Source organism: Elephas maximus, chromosome 6 (assembly GCF_024166365.1).
Source record: "Elephas maximus indicus isolate mEleMax1 chromosome 6, mEleMax1 primary haplotype, whole genome shotgun sequence".
Lineage (NCBI taxonomy): Eukaryota > Metazoa > Chordata > Mammalia > Proboscidea > Elephantidae > Elephas > Elephas maximus.
Window position 1 is genome coordinate 63,355,472 of NC_064824.1, and position 20,551 is coordinate 63,376,022.

General features: G+C 37.2%; 1 protein-coding gene across 2 annotated transcripts in view; it reads left to right on the plus strand.

Moving 5' to 3' along the window:
• Nucleotides 1-10,523: 10,523 nt before the first annotated feature.
• LOC126077737 (sodium channel protein type 2 subunit alpha) overlaps nucleotides 10,524-20,551 on the plus strand; it is a 96,466-nt gene continuing 86,438 nt past the window's right edge. For both annotated transcript variants that reach the window (XM_049887345.1, XM_049887344.1), the window contains exons 1-2: nucleotides 10,524-10,807; nucleotides 11,737-11,855. In XM_049887345.1, the coding sequence (XP_049743302.1) occupies nucleotides 10,541-10,807; nucleotides 11,737-11,855 (386 nt within the window). In that variant the 5' untranslated portion in view covers nucleotides 10,524-10,540. The remainder of the gene's footprint in view (nucleotides 10,808-11,736; nucleotides 11,856-20,551) is intronic.

The window sequence follows — 20,551 nt, forward strand, 5'->3', positions numbered from 1 at the left end:
AGCAAACAGACAAGCTTGCTGCCTTCGTGGGGCCAAATGGGATCAATCACAGATCAGGGAGATGACACATTCAGTGACCGTTCTCTGGGTGCTGGGTTATTTCCAATCCAGAGTTTATGTAAATGATCTTAATAATTAATTCAATGTTGCCCTCATTCTTCTTACTTTAGTAAAAGATAATTTGATGCACTTTATTTTTAGACAATCATAGAATCTTGTAACTGGAAATGTTTTAGAATTATACATTCCAATTATTTATCCAGACAGGAACCATTTCTACAGTATTTGCCATGGAAAGGAAAGCTAAGATCAGAATGCAAAAGGATAACAAAATTTCTCTCTTTATTAGACATAAATTTTAAAGCGTTTGATCAGATTATTGGTGTAATCAGAGCCATGTTTAAAAAATATCATTCTAGTGGTTTTCTATAAATGGATTAAATGGGAAACACACTGAAGACTGGAGATGATTTATTTATAGCAGTGCAGTTAATTGATTATAAGGTCCTGAACCTGGGTTTTGCTAATGGGAAGAGAAGGGAGGAGATAGATATGAGAGTAATTTCAGGAGCACAATTAACAGAACTTGGTGGAGAGCAGTGCAAGGGGGAGGAAAACAGATGATGTGAGGCTGTGAACCTGAAAGCATTAGAAGATGGCACCTTTAACAAAAAATAGAGAAGTTTGGAAAAGGATTTGACTTTGTGGGAAGTTCTATGTCGATTTTATCCACCACAAAAAATTTTTTTTTTTTTATTTTTTTTTTTTATGTACCCCAGACTGTTACGGCTCCTGGACCATAGAAGGTACTCCATACAATCATTTATCCATGTATTCAGTCCCTACTCTGTGCCAGAGATTGTTCTAAGCATTGGAAATATAGAAGTAAGAAGAAAAGACAAACAAAATTCCTTTCTTTCATTTTGTGTTGTAGACATTAAGTTGTTTTACCCAGACCAGACCGCCCGGTCCTTTTAATCATTTCTGTGTGCGTCTCCCCAAGCAGCTGAGTGTTTTTGCTTCTAAGCTTCTGCACCTGTGCCTCTCTTTGGAGGCCTGTCTTCGGGTTATTTAAATCATTGTTTGAACTTGGTATGGAATCTGAAGTACCTAAAGCGTACATCCCCCATCCACAGCCTTATGCCTAAGGCATAATTTATATTCCAGAGTTCGAAAACTGCCTACAGTGGGGCTTTGCCAGAAATCACATCCTTGAGTTGCTTCTCTTTTCAGACCTGTACCTTCCCCCACTCCTTTGCTTGTTTCTTCCCTAAAAAAAAAAAAAAAAAAACCCTAAGCACTCCCTTAATAAATAAATCCCTTGTTCATTAAGCCTCATCTCAATGTCTTCTTCTGAGGAATCTGACCTAAAACATGTAGTTTACATTCCAATGGGTAGAGACAGATAATAAATAATATACATAACTAGAGAATATGGTATAATAGGAGCAGTTGAAGCTATATAGAGAGAGATAAGACAGGAGATGTAGTTAGCACACATGCACGTGCACATGCGTGTGTCTGTGTGTGTGTGAATGTAGGGAATGGTGTGCAATTTTATATAGCTAAGTTGCAGAAGGCATAACTGAGGTCATATTTGAGTAAAGACTAGTATGAACCAAGGGAATGAGCCATGCAGATATCTGACAGGGGAGCATTTCAGGCAGAGAGAAGAACAAGGGCAAAAGACCTGAGCTGGAACTGTGTCTGGAGTGGTCTAGGAACAATAAGCACACCAAAGTGGTTGGAGAGGAATGACTATAGGGGGAAAGTACAGGGCAGGAGAAGAAATGCGAGAAGTAAGTGAGGGGGAGGGCAGATTTTGCAGGCCCATGTAAGCCTACACACTTTGACTTTTCCTCTGAGGAAGGTGGAGAGTCATTGCAGAATTTGGAGCAGAAGAATGCCTCAATTCATCTTGTGTTTTTTAAAAAATCACTATGACTACTTATAGCATAATGGGTTGCCTATATTCATGAGTGATAAAAATCGGGATAAGTACAAGGCTGGTTTCCATGAGGTAGAGGCCAGGCCTACCTCCACTCTCCAACGTTTTCACCATTTCTGATGCCGTTCATACCCCTCCCCCCGGCACTGTCTGCTTCTCTACTGAGCTGGATAATTTGTCGTGATGGCCACACAGAACTCACAAACTATACTGTTATATGGTTTATTAGGGAAGTAACAAGCTACAATTCAGGATCAGGATCAACTTGGAAGTAACAGGAATAACTCTGCCATGCAGGCCTCTCCGCCATTGGGCTTCTCTGCTATCAACCTCCTTGCGGTAGGCCTCTCCGCTGCTAGCTGGCCTAGCTCATAACCAGAGTAGCAGCTCTCTCAACTACTGCTCTCCTAGCAGCAGCTTTCTGCTGTTGGGCCTCTCTGCCGTCAAACACTCTGCCATCAGGCTATCTGCCATTAGCCTCTCTGCTCTTGGCCTCTCTGCCACTGACTAGCCCAGCTCATAGCCAGTATAGCAGCTTTCCCAGCTGCTGCTCTCCCACTAGCAACTTTCTGCCATTGAGCCTCTCTGCCTTTGGGCCTCTCGGCTGCTGGTCATTCTGTCATCAGGCTGTCTGCTGTTGGCCTCTCTGCCCTCAGCCCCTGCTCATTGGCTCTCTGCCATATGACTTTCCACCACTAACTGGCCTAGCTCACAGCCAGTGCAGCAACTTGCTCAGCTCTCTTAGCTGCTCTCTGATGTCATGCCTCTGTGCCATCAGGCATCTCAGTCATCGGCCTCTCTGCTGCTAATAGGCCCAGCTCATAGGCATTGTAGCAGCTTCAGGACCACTCAGCTCCCATATGTCTCTGCTTCCCTGCCAGCCTAGCTCTTGGTCAGCATCTTCTCTCTTCCAGGAGGCTTCTCAAAATGTCTACATTTTAGCCATTTACATATCCTTGTTAGTTACAAGGTAGGGGACTCCCTCACAAGCCCAGAGTTCAATCAATCCTCGATTACCATGAGATATCAACCAACTCAGGTTTTGTTAATTACCGGGTAAAGGTATCAAACTATCAAGTTGTTTACAGCTTACCCAGGAAATGTCAGTCAACCCAGTAAGTACCCTGGGCAAAAATATCAAACCCTCTAGGGTAGAAAACAACCAGGGACTTCCCTACCCCCCAAGTTTATTCTTCAAAGAACTAGGGCAAAGGTAATTTCTCAGGGCTTTGGGGAAAAAAATCTTCCAAGTTGTTTTTCCAAAGAACCAAGGCAAAAGGTCACATAAAGGAACTCATTTTACCACACTTGGGCATAAACTGTAGGAGAGCTTGAATAAAGCAGAGAGACCAGTTCAGAGGCCATTGCTAATCCAGCTTCACGCACTTATACAAGATTCCAACCTCCTAGAGTAGATGGAAAGGTGTATTCAGTTTTGAAATGTTCATTTGTGGTTCTGAGAACACATAGCCAATGAGAGAATGTTCTAGGTTGTTAGGAATATGTGACAGAATCCTGAATGAGGGTTCAAGACTGGGAATATAGATTGAGAGCATCATTATACAGGTATAAGCTGAAGTCATGAGAGTGGACACACCTAATCAAGAAATTAACGTGAGAAGCATACAGTATTGCAGAAGAAAATGGGTAATAGAAGGAAATGGGAAGAAGATAATCCCCCAAAAAGGCAAAGAAGGCATGGTCAGAAAGGGCTAAGATGAACTGACACAGAAGTCAAGGACTGCAAATTCAAAATAGTCATCAATCAAGTCATGTGTAAACTTCTCATCTGTTTCTGGGACCAGTGTATTCATTATGGTAGATGCAAAGATGTTGAGGAGACAATTTCTGCTTTCAAACAGGAGTTAAGCCAACCTCACAATAGCAAGGTTATAGAAAGGGGAACCTGAGTTATTCCTAGTAGAACATCAGTTTGTCCAATAAAAGTAGGCTAATGGAATTCTACAGATACCTTGGGTATAGGTAGATTCAGTGACTTTTAAAATATCAGACTTATTTCACATTACTCTTCTCCCTTTGCATCTTCATGGCACATTTCTTTTATGGAAAAATGGAACAATGAAAATGTGTTTAGAATTTGAAATCAGACACATGTGATTTTAAACTCTGGCTTTTTGTGACAGTGGAAAGTTACTTGGCCTCCACAAACCTCCATCACCTTATCTGGAAAGTGACAACAGTACTACTTCCTTCATCACATATTGCAAGGATTAAATAAGATAACTAATATCAAGAACCTAGTAAAACCTAGTAGAGGGCCAGAATTTAGGTCATGTTAATATGATGTGAAGAAGTACATCCATGCTCTCTTACGATCTAATTTCCTTTTCTCATGTTCTGTCTATCCTGCTGTCTCTGTCTCTTTATTGCTTTCACACAGAAATCTATATACACACACACATATATTTTTGTATCTAGCACACTTTGGAATGTAGCTATCTTTTGGGCATTTATTTTCATTCCAAAGACATTCAGCTACTGGCTCTGCCTGCGTGTTCTATTGTTTTGACCTGGGGAAGATACCCAGGTATTCAGTTCTACTGCACAGCAAGGAGTTTAAGGATTGCTTTTTCTCCACTATGGAAGTGGTGGCACGGGGGTGTGTTAGCTAGAAGACTTTGATTAAACAGAAGGAATGAGCAAAACTGAGCTAGAAATATTCCAGGCATTTGGAACAAATAGAATAGCCTCACCTTCATTAAGATTCATGAGTAGAATTCTATAATTTCAACGTAATCTATCCATCGAAAACATACTAATATCTAATCAGATTAGAGGTGGCCTTCCAGCAGATGAGCCATTTAGAGAAGGTTGAATTAGTTCATGGATGTATACAAACATGCACTTAATACATACCAAGATTAAGAAAGGATGTAGAAATGGATCTGCCATTCTACATGCAATAAAATAAAAATGGTTAAAGATGAAGCCATAATCTCATTTTATGTTAAAAAAAAAAACAAAACATTGCTGTGGAATCGATTCCAACTCATTTATGTGTAGTTGATCTATTTATTCCCAGGAAAGTTAGATGTAAAGTGATTATCTATAAACTGAATAATATTTCCAAGGGATTGTCATGATAAAATTGGTGTGTGTTTCTGTTAAAGAGAAACAAAACTTGTCCGTGTATGTATGATTTTAAACATAGCAGTCATTTAGAAGAATAACTATACTTTTTGAAAAAACATTGGACAAGTAACGATGTGAATACAAAGTGCAGAAAGTATGTTTCATACTGGAACTAAACCTAGCATTTAAGGGGGAAATGACAGTTTATCTGAACAGTACATACTAAAGTCTTTCATTTCCTATTATGCATGGTTCCTAATCTATAGCAAAAAAAAAAAAAAATGTAAATCTGGTTGTCAGAACTTTCTCCCCCTTATAGAAATTGTTATAGGAAGGAGCTAGTGGACCCAGGCTAAAGAGAGAAGAATCTACAAAAACACAAGAAGTACCTCAGAAGTCAATGAGGAAATAGACTCAAACCTAAGGGTTAAGGAAGCTAGAAAATCTGGGAAATAAATCTTCAGGAAACATATAGCAAACCTTTTCTGAGTTTATATTTCCAACATTACTCTAATTTACTATAAAAACCAAAATTTCCACTTGTAAAATAAGATTTAAAAAATCACTTTCAGAAAAAAGACGTTCTTCAGTCTTCTGCAGTTTTCTTAATTCTTGGATACAAAAATCTCTTTAGGCTTTTGGAGCACTTATCCAAAACCACTAATTGTAATCTAAACTGTCATATAATTATTTACATATTATGAAATTTAATAGGTCAACCATTTCCTTAGTATAAATTTATCTTTAGAGTACTTATTATTATAAATGTGAATTCTTTGTGGAAAGAAATTAAAGTAGTATTATATTTATTACTATACATTCTCATTTTGTTATTGCCCAATCTTTCGTATAACTGTAAGTACTGTTTTTTTGCAGATGTCATCATGTAAAATAACATGGTGTATTTTTTTTTAAACATTTTAATTTAGAAAATGAATACTCCTTTTTTACAAGTGAAAACACTAAAGAAAAGAAAGCATTGAAAGGGAAACATAATAGAAATGTCACCAAAATTTAGAAATCCAACATTCTGAATATTCTTTCCTTTCTAGCTACTTACAATAATATTGTATGTCTTCTGTATGTGTCAAAGGGTATTCAAAATATAGTGTTTGACCTTAAAAATTGTAATGTAAAATCTTCTTTGTAAAATGTAATACAACTGAATGAAATTTAAGAACCTTCCGGTAATTTATGCCATATAGCATTCTCATAGAATATCACGGTTCTGTTAACAGAGTCAGAGCAAATGGAAGAATGACCAATGTTCATCACTTCTGAAAACCTCATCCTGGGAAATTACAAATAAGAGACTATAATTCTTATTTCAAACCTACATTACTCAAAAGTCTTTTGAGATGGAAAAAAATTCAGATGTTCCTCATTTTGCATCTTGAATATTTTGTTAAAACATTTTGTGTTCAACCTTTTCAATAATTCTAAGACAGTGGTTGTGTTGCAACACGCTTACCAGCTAGCATCAATGGGAGAGGAAGGGATGACCTAACAATGTATGTAAAGTAAACTGCAATAATTTTGGTGTATTCCTGACGGTGAATAATTCTGGGAAGAAAAAAAAAAAAGGCTTGAGAAGCATTGTGTGATGATTAGGAACATGGAATCTGTAGCCAAACTGCATGGGTTTAAATTCTGCCTCCGCAACTTCCAGCTGTGAGAGCTTATGCGCATTGCAAGTTACTTAAATTCTTGGTGTCCCAGTTTTATTTTAAATGGGTATTAAAGTAGTGTATACTTCATCAGGTTGTTATGAGGATCAAATGGTTTTATAACTCTTAAGCTAGTGCTTGACAAAAAGTAAACACTATATGTGTTTTATATGATTAATATTCCTCCCTCCCAAAAAACAAAACAAAAAATATATATGGAAAATAACTTTATAAACTTTTTTATGCCCTCATTTATTTTTTGAATTATAATCTTTTGTATAACGAGTTGGCTTATTGCTGAGCACATCTATAAAGCAGAACCAGAAATATTCATTTGATGAATAAGAATGATGCTCATTATAGAGATTTGTGAAATACCTGAGTGCTTGAATACAGTGAAACAAGTTACTTTGGGGAACAAATCTTCTAAATACGTTGCATGGTCTCTGAGACGGTATACATGGAATACATACATCTATATACATATGCTGACAATTTTATTCTCCAAGGCACTGCAAAGATGACCAATATGTGGCTAAATTGCACACTTGTTTGCTTCTGCTGCCCATCATCAATCCCTCCTTATTCCAGTAATATGACTTCAATTTCATGCCAGCACTACCGCCCCAGGTATTCAAATGCTTCAAGTGAGGCTCCCTTCTAGTTCCAAGGGTGGGGCATGTAGCTTGGGGGAGGCCAATTAAAGCATAGCATTTCTCTGGACAGAGTGATGGGCACGTGGCCCAGTTAGAGCCGGTAAGATGCAGGAAGACTCACTGAGTCTTTCTTCTTGCTGCACTTAAGTCTAGAAGGTGGTTGTGAGATTGGAAGTACTACAGCGTCTTGCTATAAGGGAAGAATCTACAGGAGCCCTGTCCCCATAAAAGTCAGAGCCAAAGGAAGCAGCATAACTAGGTGCTGGTAACATTAGTTGAGCTCCTGACTCCTCAGTCATCCCATAAATAATCCCATGCCTAAAGCTAGCCCTAGGCAATAAACCATGAACATTTTATTTTGTTTAAGCTGATGTGAGTCAGCCATATATCTCTTATGACCAAAAGAGGCCTGTTTGAGTAAGTAAAAAAATTTCTGGCTGTATCTTCCTCTTACTGGTCTCCAACAAATATATTTTCTAATGAAAGTGGTAAGGCTAGAAAATATGCAGAATATATTGATTTAATAATTAGAACTGTTTCTGATTATTATTGGTGTCATTGCCTGATTTTTATTTAATTCTTACTTTACTGAGCAGGTGTTTCTTTTTTATGACTGGGTGAAACTCACAGATTTTTGTTATCAGAGAGTCTTTGAGTTTGAATCCTGCCTGTATGATCTTAGGTTAGCTCTGTGATTAGTTGACAGACTGGCCTTTAGGATTTCACTGCCTTTTCAGTTCCTTTTTCTGGTTGCTTTTCGAAGATTTAAATAAGAGAGAAAATAATGATGCTGCAATTGCTGTCTCTTCAGGTTAATTTTCTTCTAGGGAAAAGTAACTTTTATGGCACAAAGTCTATCTCTGTATTGAATTAGCAAATAACTTTATTGGATTCCAGATTCTCTGGGGCTGAGGCTAATACTAACTCTGTGTGAGACTTTCATTAATTTAATTGCTCTTCTATATGAGTTTTTCTTTTTAACCTCTCAGTATTTACTTTGTTTTTATGTTTAATTTGAATTAGTTATATTGATTGAGTGACTCTGGCTAGCAAATAAAAAATATGAGCAGAAGCATTATTGGCTAGCAAAATTAATAATTGAAATCATCCAAGTTTTAACATTTTTGTTTTAAAATAAACCTGCAGAAGATCTGAGTTCCATAATCGAAAGCTTTGGGCTGTTTCACGTGTACGTCCCTGTGTACACTGTGAAGGTGTTTCTCTTCACAGTTTCCCCGCCCTCTAGTGGTAGTTATAATGATTCCACTTTGTAGTTCCCGCACAGGAAATGCCTGTTCTTACTTCAGTTACCAGAATCCTTGTACAGGAAGTTAGGTGTGGTCTTTGAAGGAGAATTAAAAAAAAAGAAAAGAAAAGAAAAAAAGCATGATGGAATTTTAGCTGCAGTCTTCTTGGTGCCAGTTTGTCAATCCCAAACTCTGGGTGTAAAAGATTCTGCAGGGGTAATGTTTTTTAATATTCTTTTTATGCTTATTCTCTTTGATGCTTCCATAGCTTTAGAGTAGAATCCTTGGGGAATCTGCAGGGGGACCAGTTTCATTCTGAAGCTGTTGGCTGCATGTCTTAGCATGTGTCTTCTATTAGAGCATCCAGGTATGGCAGTTTCATTTCCAAGAGGGCAGGGACCATCTTCAATCCTATGCCTGTAGCTAGGCATGAGGGGTCTCGGGATGGATGAGGAAAAGGAGGGATGTCCTGGAGGCACTATGATCCTGAGAGGGCAGTCTGCTAATATCAACTCACTGCTGGCGTCTGAAAGGTCTGCTTCAAAAGGAAATTTTATGGAAATGGTACAATAGCATATGTTATTTTAGATTTCCCTCTGTTTTGTCTGGCATGTACTGCAAAGATTAACCATATATTAGTGCATTTTACTCTTAGAGAATGCATTTTATATATTTAAATGGCAAATCTCATTCTTGTGTAGCGTGAAGGTTTAAATGGATTGATTTTTTTTTTTTAAAGGAAAGCATAGACAAATGATTTTGTACAGATGGCATTCAGGAGTCAAGCCTTTCGGTTGTATTGTTTTAAATAGAACAGAAACCTCTGCTGCTGATTCAAAGATAACAATTTAGAATGATTGGTGTGTTGTGTTGAATTATATACTTTAGTATAGTAAAATATGATTAGAACACCAGTAAAACTCAATTATATTATAGCAAAAACCCATATAATAGGTGTTTCCTTAAAACACAAACTATCTTAAACTTCTTATTTTCTTCATGTCCAAATTCTGAAATGGCCACTCTGACTGCTATGCTGGATTTTCTGTGAAATGGGCACTGTTGGAGAAAATGGGTTCTCTCTACTGTATTTCCTAAGGTACTGCAAATTTGTTCATTTGAGAAGCAATTGTGCTAGCTAGCAGCAGGTTGCTAAGCCAGGGAGTCCAAGCCACAGACCTCTGACGTAGGTGACTTCCTGCTCGGTTTGGCAGGAGCCGGATCCCTTCCTGTGCAGCTTCCGAGCAGTTCCATCACAATCGGGCATCCCCTGTTCCTTCTCCCTCCCTTGCTTTCAGCAGTGTCTACCTGTGTTTCCACAGCCTGGGATTTCAGGATCTCCAGAGCTCTTTCCCAGGTACGTTGATTTTGAGTGAGCTTTTTTTTTTTTAAAAGGTGGTAAAGTGGGCCAAAGGGAACATGGAAAAATAAGAGATGTATGTGCAAGATCCTCATAAGCCTGCGTTCTACAATTTTGTGATTCTTCATCTCTTGTTTTGAATCTCTGATATTTTTTCGGAAAGGATGCTGAAAAAGATGGCTGCCAAAATAGTCACACAAGTGTAACAGCAAGCATAAGCCAGTATCCTCCATTTCTGAGCTCTGACTTGAATATTTTTCCCCAAGTAACATAGTCACTTAAAACATTTTGGGTGTGGGAGATTAGATTACATCATAGACACCTACTGAATGTGGAAGATATATCTCCATGCAAGCAAATGAATGCATGCATGAGAATCCCTGAATGCCAAATACAGCATCTTAAAATATATATATACATAGAAATCTTGGTTTATGTATTTTATCTCAATGTCATGCAATTACTCCAGTTACCTTTTATCCTAATGGCCATTACTTTTTTTCCCCTTGTTTCTATAGCACTTTCTTATGCAAGGAGCTAAACAGTGATTAAAGGAGCAGGATGAAAAGATGGCACAGTCAGTGCTGGTACCTCCAGGACCTGACAGCTTCCGCTTCTTCACCAGGGAATCCCTTGCTGCTATTGAACAACGCATTGCAGAAGAGAAAGCTAAGAGACCCAAACAAGAGCGCAAGGATGAAGATGATGAAAATGGCCCAAAGCCAAATAGTGACTTGGAAGCAGGAAAATCCCTTCCATTTATTTATGGAGACATTCCTCCAGAGATGGTATCAGAGCCTCTGGAGGATCTGGACCCGTACTATATCAATAAGAAAGTGAGTTCTTAGTCAACTTGCCTTTCCTTGCCCAACTTACTAGTTGTTTCTGGTCTAGTCTCAAGGTGTCTGGTAAAGAGTGTTGTGCTCTCTTCTTTTCCTTCTAAGGTATCACTAGGATTCTAGGTAGGTCTAACCAGGTAATGGGTCCATTAACTTAGAAGTCTTTTGGAAGCACCCACCTGAGCTTACATCCCTGAGACTGGCAGAAAACTAGAGTCATCCTGCAGTGAAGGAATTGGAGAAGGGCAAAAGACTATTTGCCTCTTTGAGTGCTCATTATATTCCTAAATAGAGTGAAAATTAACTCCAATTCTCTTACAATGTGATAAAGTAAAAGTGAAAACTGGGAACCATTTATGATAAGTTGACTTTGTATTTCCATGAGTAGTATCTAAATATCTCTTTACAATCTCTATATCTATAAAAGCTTCTTTGATGTTCAGCAGGTTTATGTGTTCATCCCATAGATTTTTGCCCTTTCCATGACCCTATAGAAGAAAACACAGCAGTTGATTTGTAAGTGAAAAAAAAGTTTGAGCAAAAAACACACCTGGAAAACCCTGAAGTTCCCATGAGAAAAGTTTATCTAACCGAACTAGTTAAAGCTTCGTTTTTGTGTTGTATGTGAATTATATATAAATGCAGTTAGCAGAAACTGATATTAAAACTCAGTAAAAATGCTTAGAGTTCCTGTAATATTGACCATAAATTTTCTTCTTTAAATCCTCATGTACCTTACCAAATTCAGAAGAATTTATGGTGCTCAGAAAGAAATAGCACCTATTGTCATTTCATAAGTGGTGATTAGTATGTTACTGCATTGTTTTATGGAGCAATTATTTCTAAATAATGGTCTCACATTTCTCTTAAAGTATCTTTAATGTGAATCCTAAATTCTGTTTTATGTGTTGTCTTTTCTTTTTCAGACATTTATAGTATTGAATAAAGGGAAAGCAATCTCTCGGTTCAGTGCCACCCCTGCCCTGTACATTTTAACTCCCTTCAACCCTATTAGAAAATTAGCTATTAAGATTTTGGTACATTCATATCCTTTTTTCAAATAGTCACTTAATATAATTTTGCTAATTGACTAAATTATTAAATAGGGCATTTTTTCAAAATATATGTGGCTGGCAATGTTACCTGCTCTTTTTCTTTCCTCTTAGTACTTAGCATAGTGCATAAGTGGAATCATGGGTAAGTACACTATTTTTCCTCACCTTCTAACTATTTCTCCTTTACCTGACTCACTGCTGCGTTTCTTCTTGTTTTCTCTGCTCCCTTATGAATTGCTTGCTGCACCCACATGTTCTTCATTAATTTTGACCCTATTACTGTGTCTTCAATTTTCCAATGTTATGTAATAGAGTAAACTTCATGAACTAATGTTCTTTGCTGCTTTTCCATTTGGAACATATATATATGTAATTTGAATTGTATACTTTTATATATTTTTGGTCTGAATTTTATTACTTTTTGCTTTTTATTTCAGTGTTTGAAAGCTTTAAGTTAGTAAATGTTTACAAGTGTGACTATATAAACACTAACCTGTCAAGTACTTCTTAAAATCACTTTCCCAACAGTGATTTCTCTTTTTCTTTCTTTCTCTTACTCCTTCCTTCCTTCCTTCCTTCCTTCTCTTGGCAGTTGTACCTATGTTACATTCAAGGAACAGGTTCTGCTATAGTTATTGCAAGCTAAAGGCTTAATGTCTATCTGCCCATATACTTCCTCATTTTATTTTTCATTCTCCTTATATGAAGTATCTACTTTCTGAAAACTGGATTTATGATATCTTGGTGGGCGATAGTAATTTGGTTTACTCCTGGAAGTTAGGTAGAATAATTAGGAATGAGAAGCTTTATTACAAGCCAGGAATAGTGGTCTGGCTGACAGCCAAGCCTGGAAAGGCCAAGGAAACAAAAGTTGGAAGACTGTGGCTGTGACAGGCAAGGGCACTTACAAGAAGAATGCAGAAGGCTTGGAATGAGGACTGATATGCAGCAAGTACCAGAGGTAAGGAAAGGGAAATGGAAATTTAAACAAAGCCTTAGACAGAGTAACATTTAACATTTCTTCTGTTAATGTCATTGCCCCTAATTTCCATGACATGGTCAGCCCAGGGCCCCACCCTTGCAATATATAAGCTCACCAATGCTAGCAAGATGACAAAATATTTGAATTAGATAAGGTGAGGAATTAGATAAGATAGGAAATCTATAAGTGCTGTTTAGGGAACTCATCACAGTTATGAGAGGAGCAGGTGCAAAGCATATCTCCAGGCTTGCCCGGCAATGTGATAAATAATATCCATAGAAGCATGGGATTCTGGAATTCGGTCTCCTTTTAATAACCTCCAGTTCATTTTTTCCCCAAGTTTTGCATAGACATAAACATATTTTCATTTGATATTTGTTTTTAAGATTTTCTAATTCCTTATGAATTACCTTTAGCAATAGTGCTTTGCCACTGTTTTTCAAGCAAGAAAACTCAGTTGTGAGAAGAAAAAAATGTCTTTGAGTCAGTTCAGTATTAGGAATGGACAGATTGTAAGTATTTATAATCTGTCCACTGAATAAACCCTTCCATAAATTATTTATTATATATTTAAATAATTGTATAACTGGCATAGTGGTTTAGAGCTACAGCTACTAACGAAAAGGTTGGCAGTTTGAATCCACCAGGTGCTCCTTGGAAACCCTACAGGGCAGTTCTACTCTGTCCTATAGAGTCGCTATGAGTTGGAATCAACTAGATGGCAATGGGTTTATATAAACATAATTTGTTTGTGAAATTAGATGGAAAACTAGGGATTTATCCTCATGCTCTGTAGTGGACAGTGAGAGTACATATTGAATAAATAAATGACTAATGAATGAGAGGTTAGAGAATCAGATACAAAACAAGTGACAGAGGGAAGATTTAGATGGATCAGAAAAATCTATTTTGTCCCAAATCTGAATGATGAGATGGAATTAGGAAAGCTGAGTATTAAAGAAAAGGACACTTTTTTAAAAAGAAACTTTTGTGGGAAGATTGTATATTTCTTTGAAAACCCCGTGAAAGCTATTATCCCTACTCCATAGAAACCTAGACGGTTCATGGAACCCAAAAATCCCAATCCGAGACCCTATGGAAAGAGAGACATAGGATCCTTGGGTGGCACAAACAGTTCGTGCTCAATTACTAACCAAGAGGTTAGTGTTTTGAACCCACCCAGTGACACCACAGAAAAAAGTCCTGGTGATCTGCTTCTGTAAAGATTACAGCCAAGAAAATGCTACGGAGCTCACTTCTGCTGTGTAACACATGGGGTTGCCATGAGTCAGAACTGACAACAATGAATTTGTTTTTGTTTTGTTTTGTATTGTTGTTTAGTGAGAGAGACTCCCAGTGGTAGAGGGAGATAGCAGTTTTATAAGTTCTGATTTTGAGGGTTTGAAGTTGGAACCCAGAAGAAAGAACTCAGTCTCCATGGGGCAGAGTTGTTAGGTGGCCCACAATGAAGCACGTTGACATGTGAAACCAACCAAGGAACAGTATGCCAAGTTCAACTGTTGGCTCTCCTATTAGATTACCAGTTGTTTATAGCCATAAATTTCTTCCATTATAGAAGAGTGTTTTTTGGTTGGTTGTTTTACTCTCTAATTGACTGAATTAGAATATTATATTTCAGATAGCTCTCCTTGGAGTAGAGATACGAGAAAAGAAAAGGCAGATGGGCTTATAGTCTAAGATGGAGATACCCTTCAGGCTCATGCTGATGGTGGCACAATTGATCATAGGTCCTGATAAACATAGATTTATGTAATACTGTAGAGTTTGCAACTGGGTTTCCCAATGATTTTGTCTTTTATTCCTCAAAACACAACCCTAGTCTCAAACCCTGGTCTTCTAACTTTAAGCACAGTGCCCTTTTCTGTAAGTAAAAAATGTTTGGAAAGGGTCACTATGGGTTTGGGGACAATTTGGAGGTCATTGTATGTTGATTATTATTATTTTATAGACCAGCAAATGGCCCACAATAAAGAAATTAGTGTATTAAACTTGTACTGATACCTTTACTTCCAACAAGCCAAAAACCAAAGCAAACAAGTTGATTGCAACAAAATGCCCCGTGTTTCATAAAGAGTTTTTATCTTCATTATGAGCTATTGCATACCAAAATAGCTTTGTTTCTTTATTTTGGCAGAAGGGTAAGTTATGCTTACTATGTTTTTGCCAAGGTATATTTTGAAAACTGAAAATGGTTTGACGTGTCTAGTATCTTGTTTTGATAGTTAAATAAAACATAGTTATATTTTCTACATAGTTAACAAGTTAAAAATAATCTATATTCCTAAAATTTTCCATCAGACTTCAAAATGTGTTTCTGGTTGATTTTTATTATTCTAAGTTAATATGCAAATTCTCCTCCTTTATTTTACATTCATTACTCATTCATTCATTCATTTATAAATATTTATTGAGTACTACTATGTGTTGGCACAGTGGTTAAGAGCTACAGGAAGCTAAACAAAAGATCATCAGTTTGAAACCACCAGCCACTCCTTAGAAACCCCATGGGGCAGTTCTACTCTGTCCTGTAAGGTCACTATGAGTCAGAATCCACTTGGTGGCAACAGATTTGGTTTGGTTTTTTTAAACCATGTGACAGATATTCCTCTAGGCATTGGGACGCAGCATTGAAAAAGACAAAATCTCTGCTCTTGTGTAGTTACATTCATTCATGTGTGTGTGTGTGTGTGTGGTTTGGGAGGAGAAGCATAATAAATAAATCATATGTCAGCTAGTGATAAGTGCTATTAAGAAAAATAAATCCGCGTAAAAGGGAGGAGTGACAGGGAACTGTTTTAGATAGTATAATCATGGAAGTTCTCTCTGAAAAGGTTCCATGGAAATCTTGGAGAAAAGTAAGTGCAAGGGGAACAGCAAGCATGAAGGTAAAGTACAAAGGTGGAAGTACACTTAATATGTTCAAGAATCTTCAAGACCACAGGGGCTGAAGTCAGTGAGAGTGGAGGTCAAGGGCTGAAGTTATAAACCATAGTAAAGACTGAATGTACCCTGAATGTGGTTGGATTTGATGATTTGAGAGTTTTCAGCAGAAGAATGTCATGACCTGACACATTTTAAAAGGATCACTCTGGCTGCTGTGTGGAGAATAGACTGCATATTGTGCAAAAGGCGAAGGTGAGGAAATGGATCAGGGCCTACTATAATCATTTAGGCAAGAGATAATGGTGGTGTGGACTATGGTGGAAACGAAGGTAGTAAAACATCATTAAATGTAGGTGTATTTTACAGAAGAGCCGCCAGGATTTGCTGAGCAATTGGCTATGGAGTATGTGGGAATGAGAGGAGCTAAGGATGACTCCAAGTGTTTAGTTCAGAAAGAAAAATGGAATTGCTGTTTACTGAGCTTGGGAAGACTTCAGATGGAGCAATTTGGTGGGTAAATCAAGAGCTTCATTTGGAACATGTTACTTTTTAGACACCTATTAGATATCCAATGAATGTGTTGAGGAGTTAGGTGTATATACAAGTTTGGAGTTCAGGAAAGGATCGGAACTGGATATAGAACTTTGAGAGAGGTCAGTGTATAGATGGGTTTAAAGTCATGAGACTGTATTAGGCCATCAAAGACCCAAGTCACTTGACTAATGTTGAGCCATTCACAAAGGATAGGAAAATGAAAAACACAGGTTTTGGCATCAGAAAATCTGTATTAAAACCCCACCTCTGAGATTTAATTACTAGATAGGTAGCCTTGAGCAAAGTTACTCCAACTTCTTTGAATCTGTTTCTCCATCTTTAAAATTATATTCTTAATTTATATATCAATAATAATAAAATGTATGTTCTTAGCACCATGACTGACAGTAGGTTCTTCATAAATGGTAGCTATGACAGCCATCGCTGGTAGTGGTAGCTGCAATTCTAGCAGCAACTGCTGCAAGGTCATCAAAAGGGGAAATGTCTCGTATTGCATAAGGAATTCCATAAACAACCCTTGCAAATCACCACTCTGATCCAGCTTGGCTTTGGAAACAAACTATTTATAAAGCGCTAGAGTCTGGACTCAACTCATCGCTATGAGTCGGAATCGACTCGACGGCACTGGGGTGGGGTAGAGTTTGGAGCTGTAAGTGACCAACACACAATTTGGTCAAAACAAAACCTCCTTGTTTTGCATATGGGTTAATTGAGACTCAGAGATGTTTAGTGCTTTCTAATTTTTAATGCTATACTTTATATCTATGGCAGAGTTAAGACTTCATAAAAGGTAGGTCTCCTTATTCCTAGCCCAGTACTCTGCATTTTCAATCTAGCAAAAGAAAACCAGCTTCTAAACCTCCAGGTATAATGAACCAGGGCATTATCAGTATCTCTATCTCTATGCATTTCAAAGGCTCTTTTCAGGGGCTCCTACTTACTAATTGATTAAATAAGGAAAAATGGATTTCTTAACTCATCCCAAATTTATCTGGTATCTACATACAAATTTTGTGTGTTGGTTTTGTTTTGTTCTACATCACTAAATGCATCACTAAGAATCATTAAAAAGGGGAAAAAAATCTATTTAGAAATCAGACTCACCATGGTTTTCTACGCAAAAGCCTATACAGATACATAGGAAAGCGAGAAAGACTGGATAATCTACTTTCTTAAAGACTACAGCCAAGAAAACTCTATGGAACAGTTCTACTCTGTTACACATGGGGTCACCGTGAGTAGGAATCAACTTGAAGGCCAGGGGTATAGGAAAGTGGGAGGGGTGGAAACAGCTCAGAATTTCCATTTCTTCTGCTGTCAATGCTCAGAAGTTATCACAGTTACCTACTTGCAAATAGGAATTTGTTAATAATAAAATCAAATAACTCAAGAGTTGACTAGTAAACATATGACATTTACTCAATGAATATTTCTACAGGGCTTAGAAATAAGCAATGATATTTACTCTATTTTGGATCCCCCATTTTTATGTTAGAAAACGTTCGTTAAGAAAGCTTCTATTTCCATTTTCATTTATATAAGAAGTCTGAGCCTCAAAGAATTAAATAACTTACTGAAGCCCACATGGTTGGTAAAGGATGCATCTGATTCACAACTCCTTGTTTTGAAGGTCATGGATATAAGGTAGGCCTGTCAGTACTTTAATCATCTAGGCTACATGTCAAAGACAAAGTAAACCATTCTCAGTATAAACTTGAAGAGGTTTTTGTTCATCATATCCATATAGAAAATATTTTAGATTTGGAAACTGGCAGGCTAATATAAATGTATAGGTTAACAGATTTTTATTAATATCTGGCATAAGGAAATGAAGAGCCTTGGTGGCATCGTGGTTAAAGCTCTCAGCTGCTAACCAAAAGGTCAGTAGTTTGAACCCACCAGCTGCTCCGCTGGAGAAAGATGTAGCAGCCTGCTTCCGTAACGATTTACAGCCTTGGAAACCATATGGGGCAATGTCCTATAGGGTCACTTTGAGTCAGAATCGATTTGATGGCAATGGGTTTATAGGGGATTTAAAAGATATTTTTTTTCCTGATATCATGTAGTCTGCTTCTATTTATTTTATATTCCAAAGCTCTTAAGGAGATATTGTTCAGGGTACATTATTATTAAGAAAAATGTACCCCAGCTTATGTGTTGGCCTACATAGTATTTAAAAAATAATATAAGAAGAATGCATTTTGCTATTAGTTCTAGCCCCTTGAATTCTCCCTTGTTGTGACATTTCTATATCTTTGCAATGTATGGTTACACCAATACAAAATCCACATCTGTGTTATTTTTTCACATTTATATATTTGTTATGAATATCTGAAATTCTACGATTTCAGTCATTTACCAAAGTGCAGGAGTTTGAAAAATAAATTCACAGTGATTTAATAAAGCTAATGGTTTTTTTTTTTTTTAATATTTAGAGACACCTGTGAAACCAAAAGTATAAAAATACGACTCTAGCTATCACTTCTTTTTTTTTTTTTAAGGTTAAACAATTTTACTTGATTTTTTTAAGTATGTCAGAATTTTCAACTTAAGTTTATTTTTATTATTAAAATTTTAGTCATGAAATGTGGAAAACGGTTTTTAGCATAATTTTTATTAACTGACTTACTGAACAGTAATCATTCTATTATTAATATTGAAATATGTATCTTACTTTATATAACTAAATTTTACCATTATAAAGAATATATATTTTTAAGAGTCTTTAAGCTTTCAGTCCATTATATGACATAAATCTCATGAGGCTTAATATTTCCACTTTATTTACTGCATAAATATTTACTTTCTTGAAGACAAATTTTGGGCTGAATTTTTTGTTCCATGTTACTAAATGCATCATCAAGAATCATTAAAAAGGAAAAAATTTATTTAGTAATAAACAAGTTTCAAAATCCATTTGATTCTACAGTCAACTTACACTATGAGAAATGGCAGATACAGTGGTGAACAATATAGATGAGGTCCCTGCCCTCATGAAGTCAACAGTCTAGTGAAAAAAATACATATGTTAAGTAAGTCCTAGGTGGAATAATGTAAAATACTGTAGGAGAGTGGGGAAGCCTAAACAGGTCAAGGGCTGTTGTTAACAGTTTCATACTGATAGAACTTTTGATTTGAGTACAGAAGAAAAATTACAAGTTGGCTAGAGTGAAATAGAGAGCATTTCCAGGAAGGAGTGGTAACAGGCACAGCAAGGGGAGGTTAGAGGCAGGCATTTGCCCCCAGACACAAGTCCAAAGGGACACCAAAGGAGGCCCACCACAAATCACACACCCCACTGCAGTGGGGGGTAGATTGCAAACTTAGACATTGCCCCTGCGCACATATTACCCTCGCTATGCCTCTGGGACTGGCATTTGCAAAAACCCTGATTTGCAAAAGAGCTCATTACATTGGAAGTCTAAAACACATACAATATTATTGGAATGGAGAGAATGTCGTTGAAGAGTGAAGAAGATGAAATCGAAGTAGAGAGTGGACAGACTTCTTAGAGTCTTGAATCTATGTTAAGACGCGATCATCTTACTGAGAGTAACAGAGAGTCGTTGAACTGATTAGATTTACGTTTACAAACATCACTTTGATGCAGTATGTAGAATGTACTGGAAGAACTCTAATGGATTGAGAAATAGCAGTACAGAGGTAACTAAAGGGTCGCTGAGTCGGAATCGACTCCACAGCAGTGGGTATAGTGTCGCCATGAAAAGGAGTCGGCTCGACTGCAACAGGTGAGCATAATAACCTAGGTTGGAACTGATGGTTACTTGGACCATGCAGCGATTGAGAATAGAAGAACTGGACTGAATCCAGAGATGGAGTCAGATTTGACAAGAGTGGTGCTAATCTGGATGTGAGGATTTGGGAAGAGAAATTCAAGATTGTTCTTAGTTTCTCAACAAGACTATGGAACACTTTCTAAGATGTAGAGACCCCAAAAGAGCAGTATTTCAGAGGTGAGGGGAGATGGGTCTAAAAAGATTTTTAGTTCAGGTTTAGAAAAAAATCTCTAAATGACTTTGAAGTGCTGATGAGATATGTAAGTACAGATGGTATGTGGACGATTGAAGTCACGTAGAGTTCAAAACAGATCTAATCTGTAGAGAAATATTTGAGATTAGTGAGTATGTAAATGGTACTTGAAGCTATGTTTGTTGTTGAGCTCTACTAGATGAATATAGCAAGACAGGAGAAGGGGGCTTGGGATATACCAAAAACAACAAAACC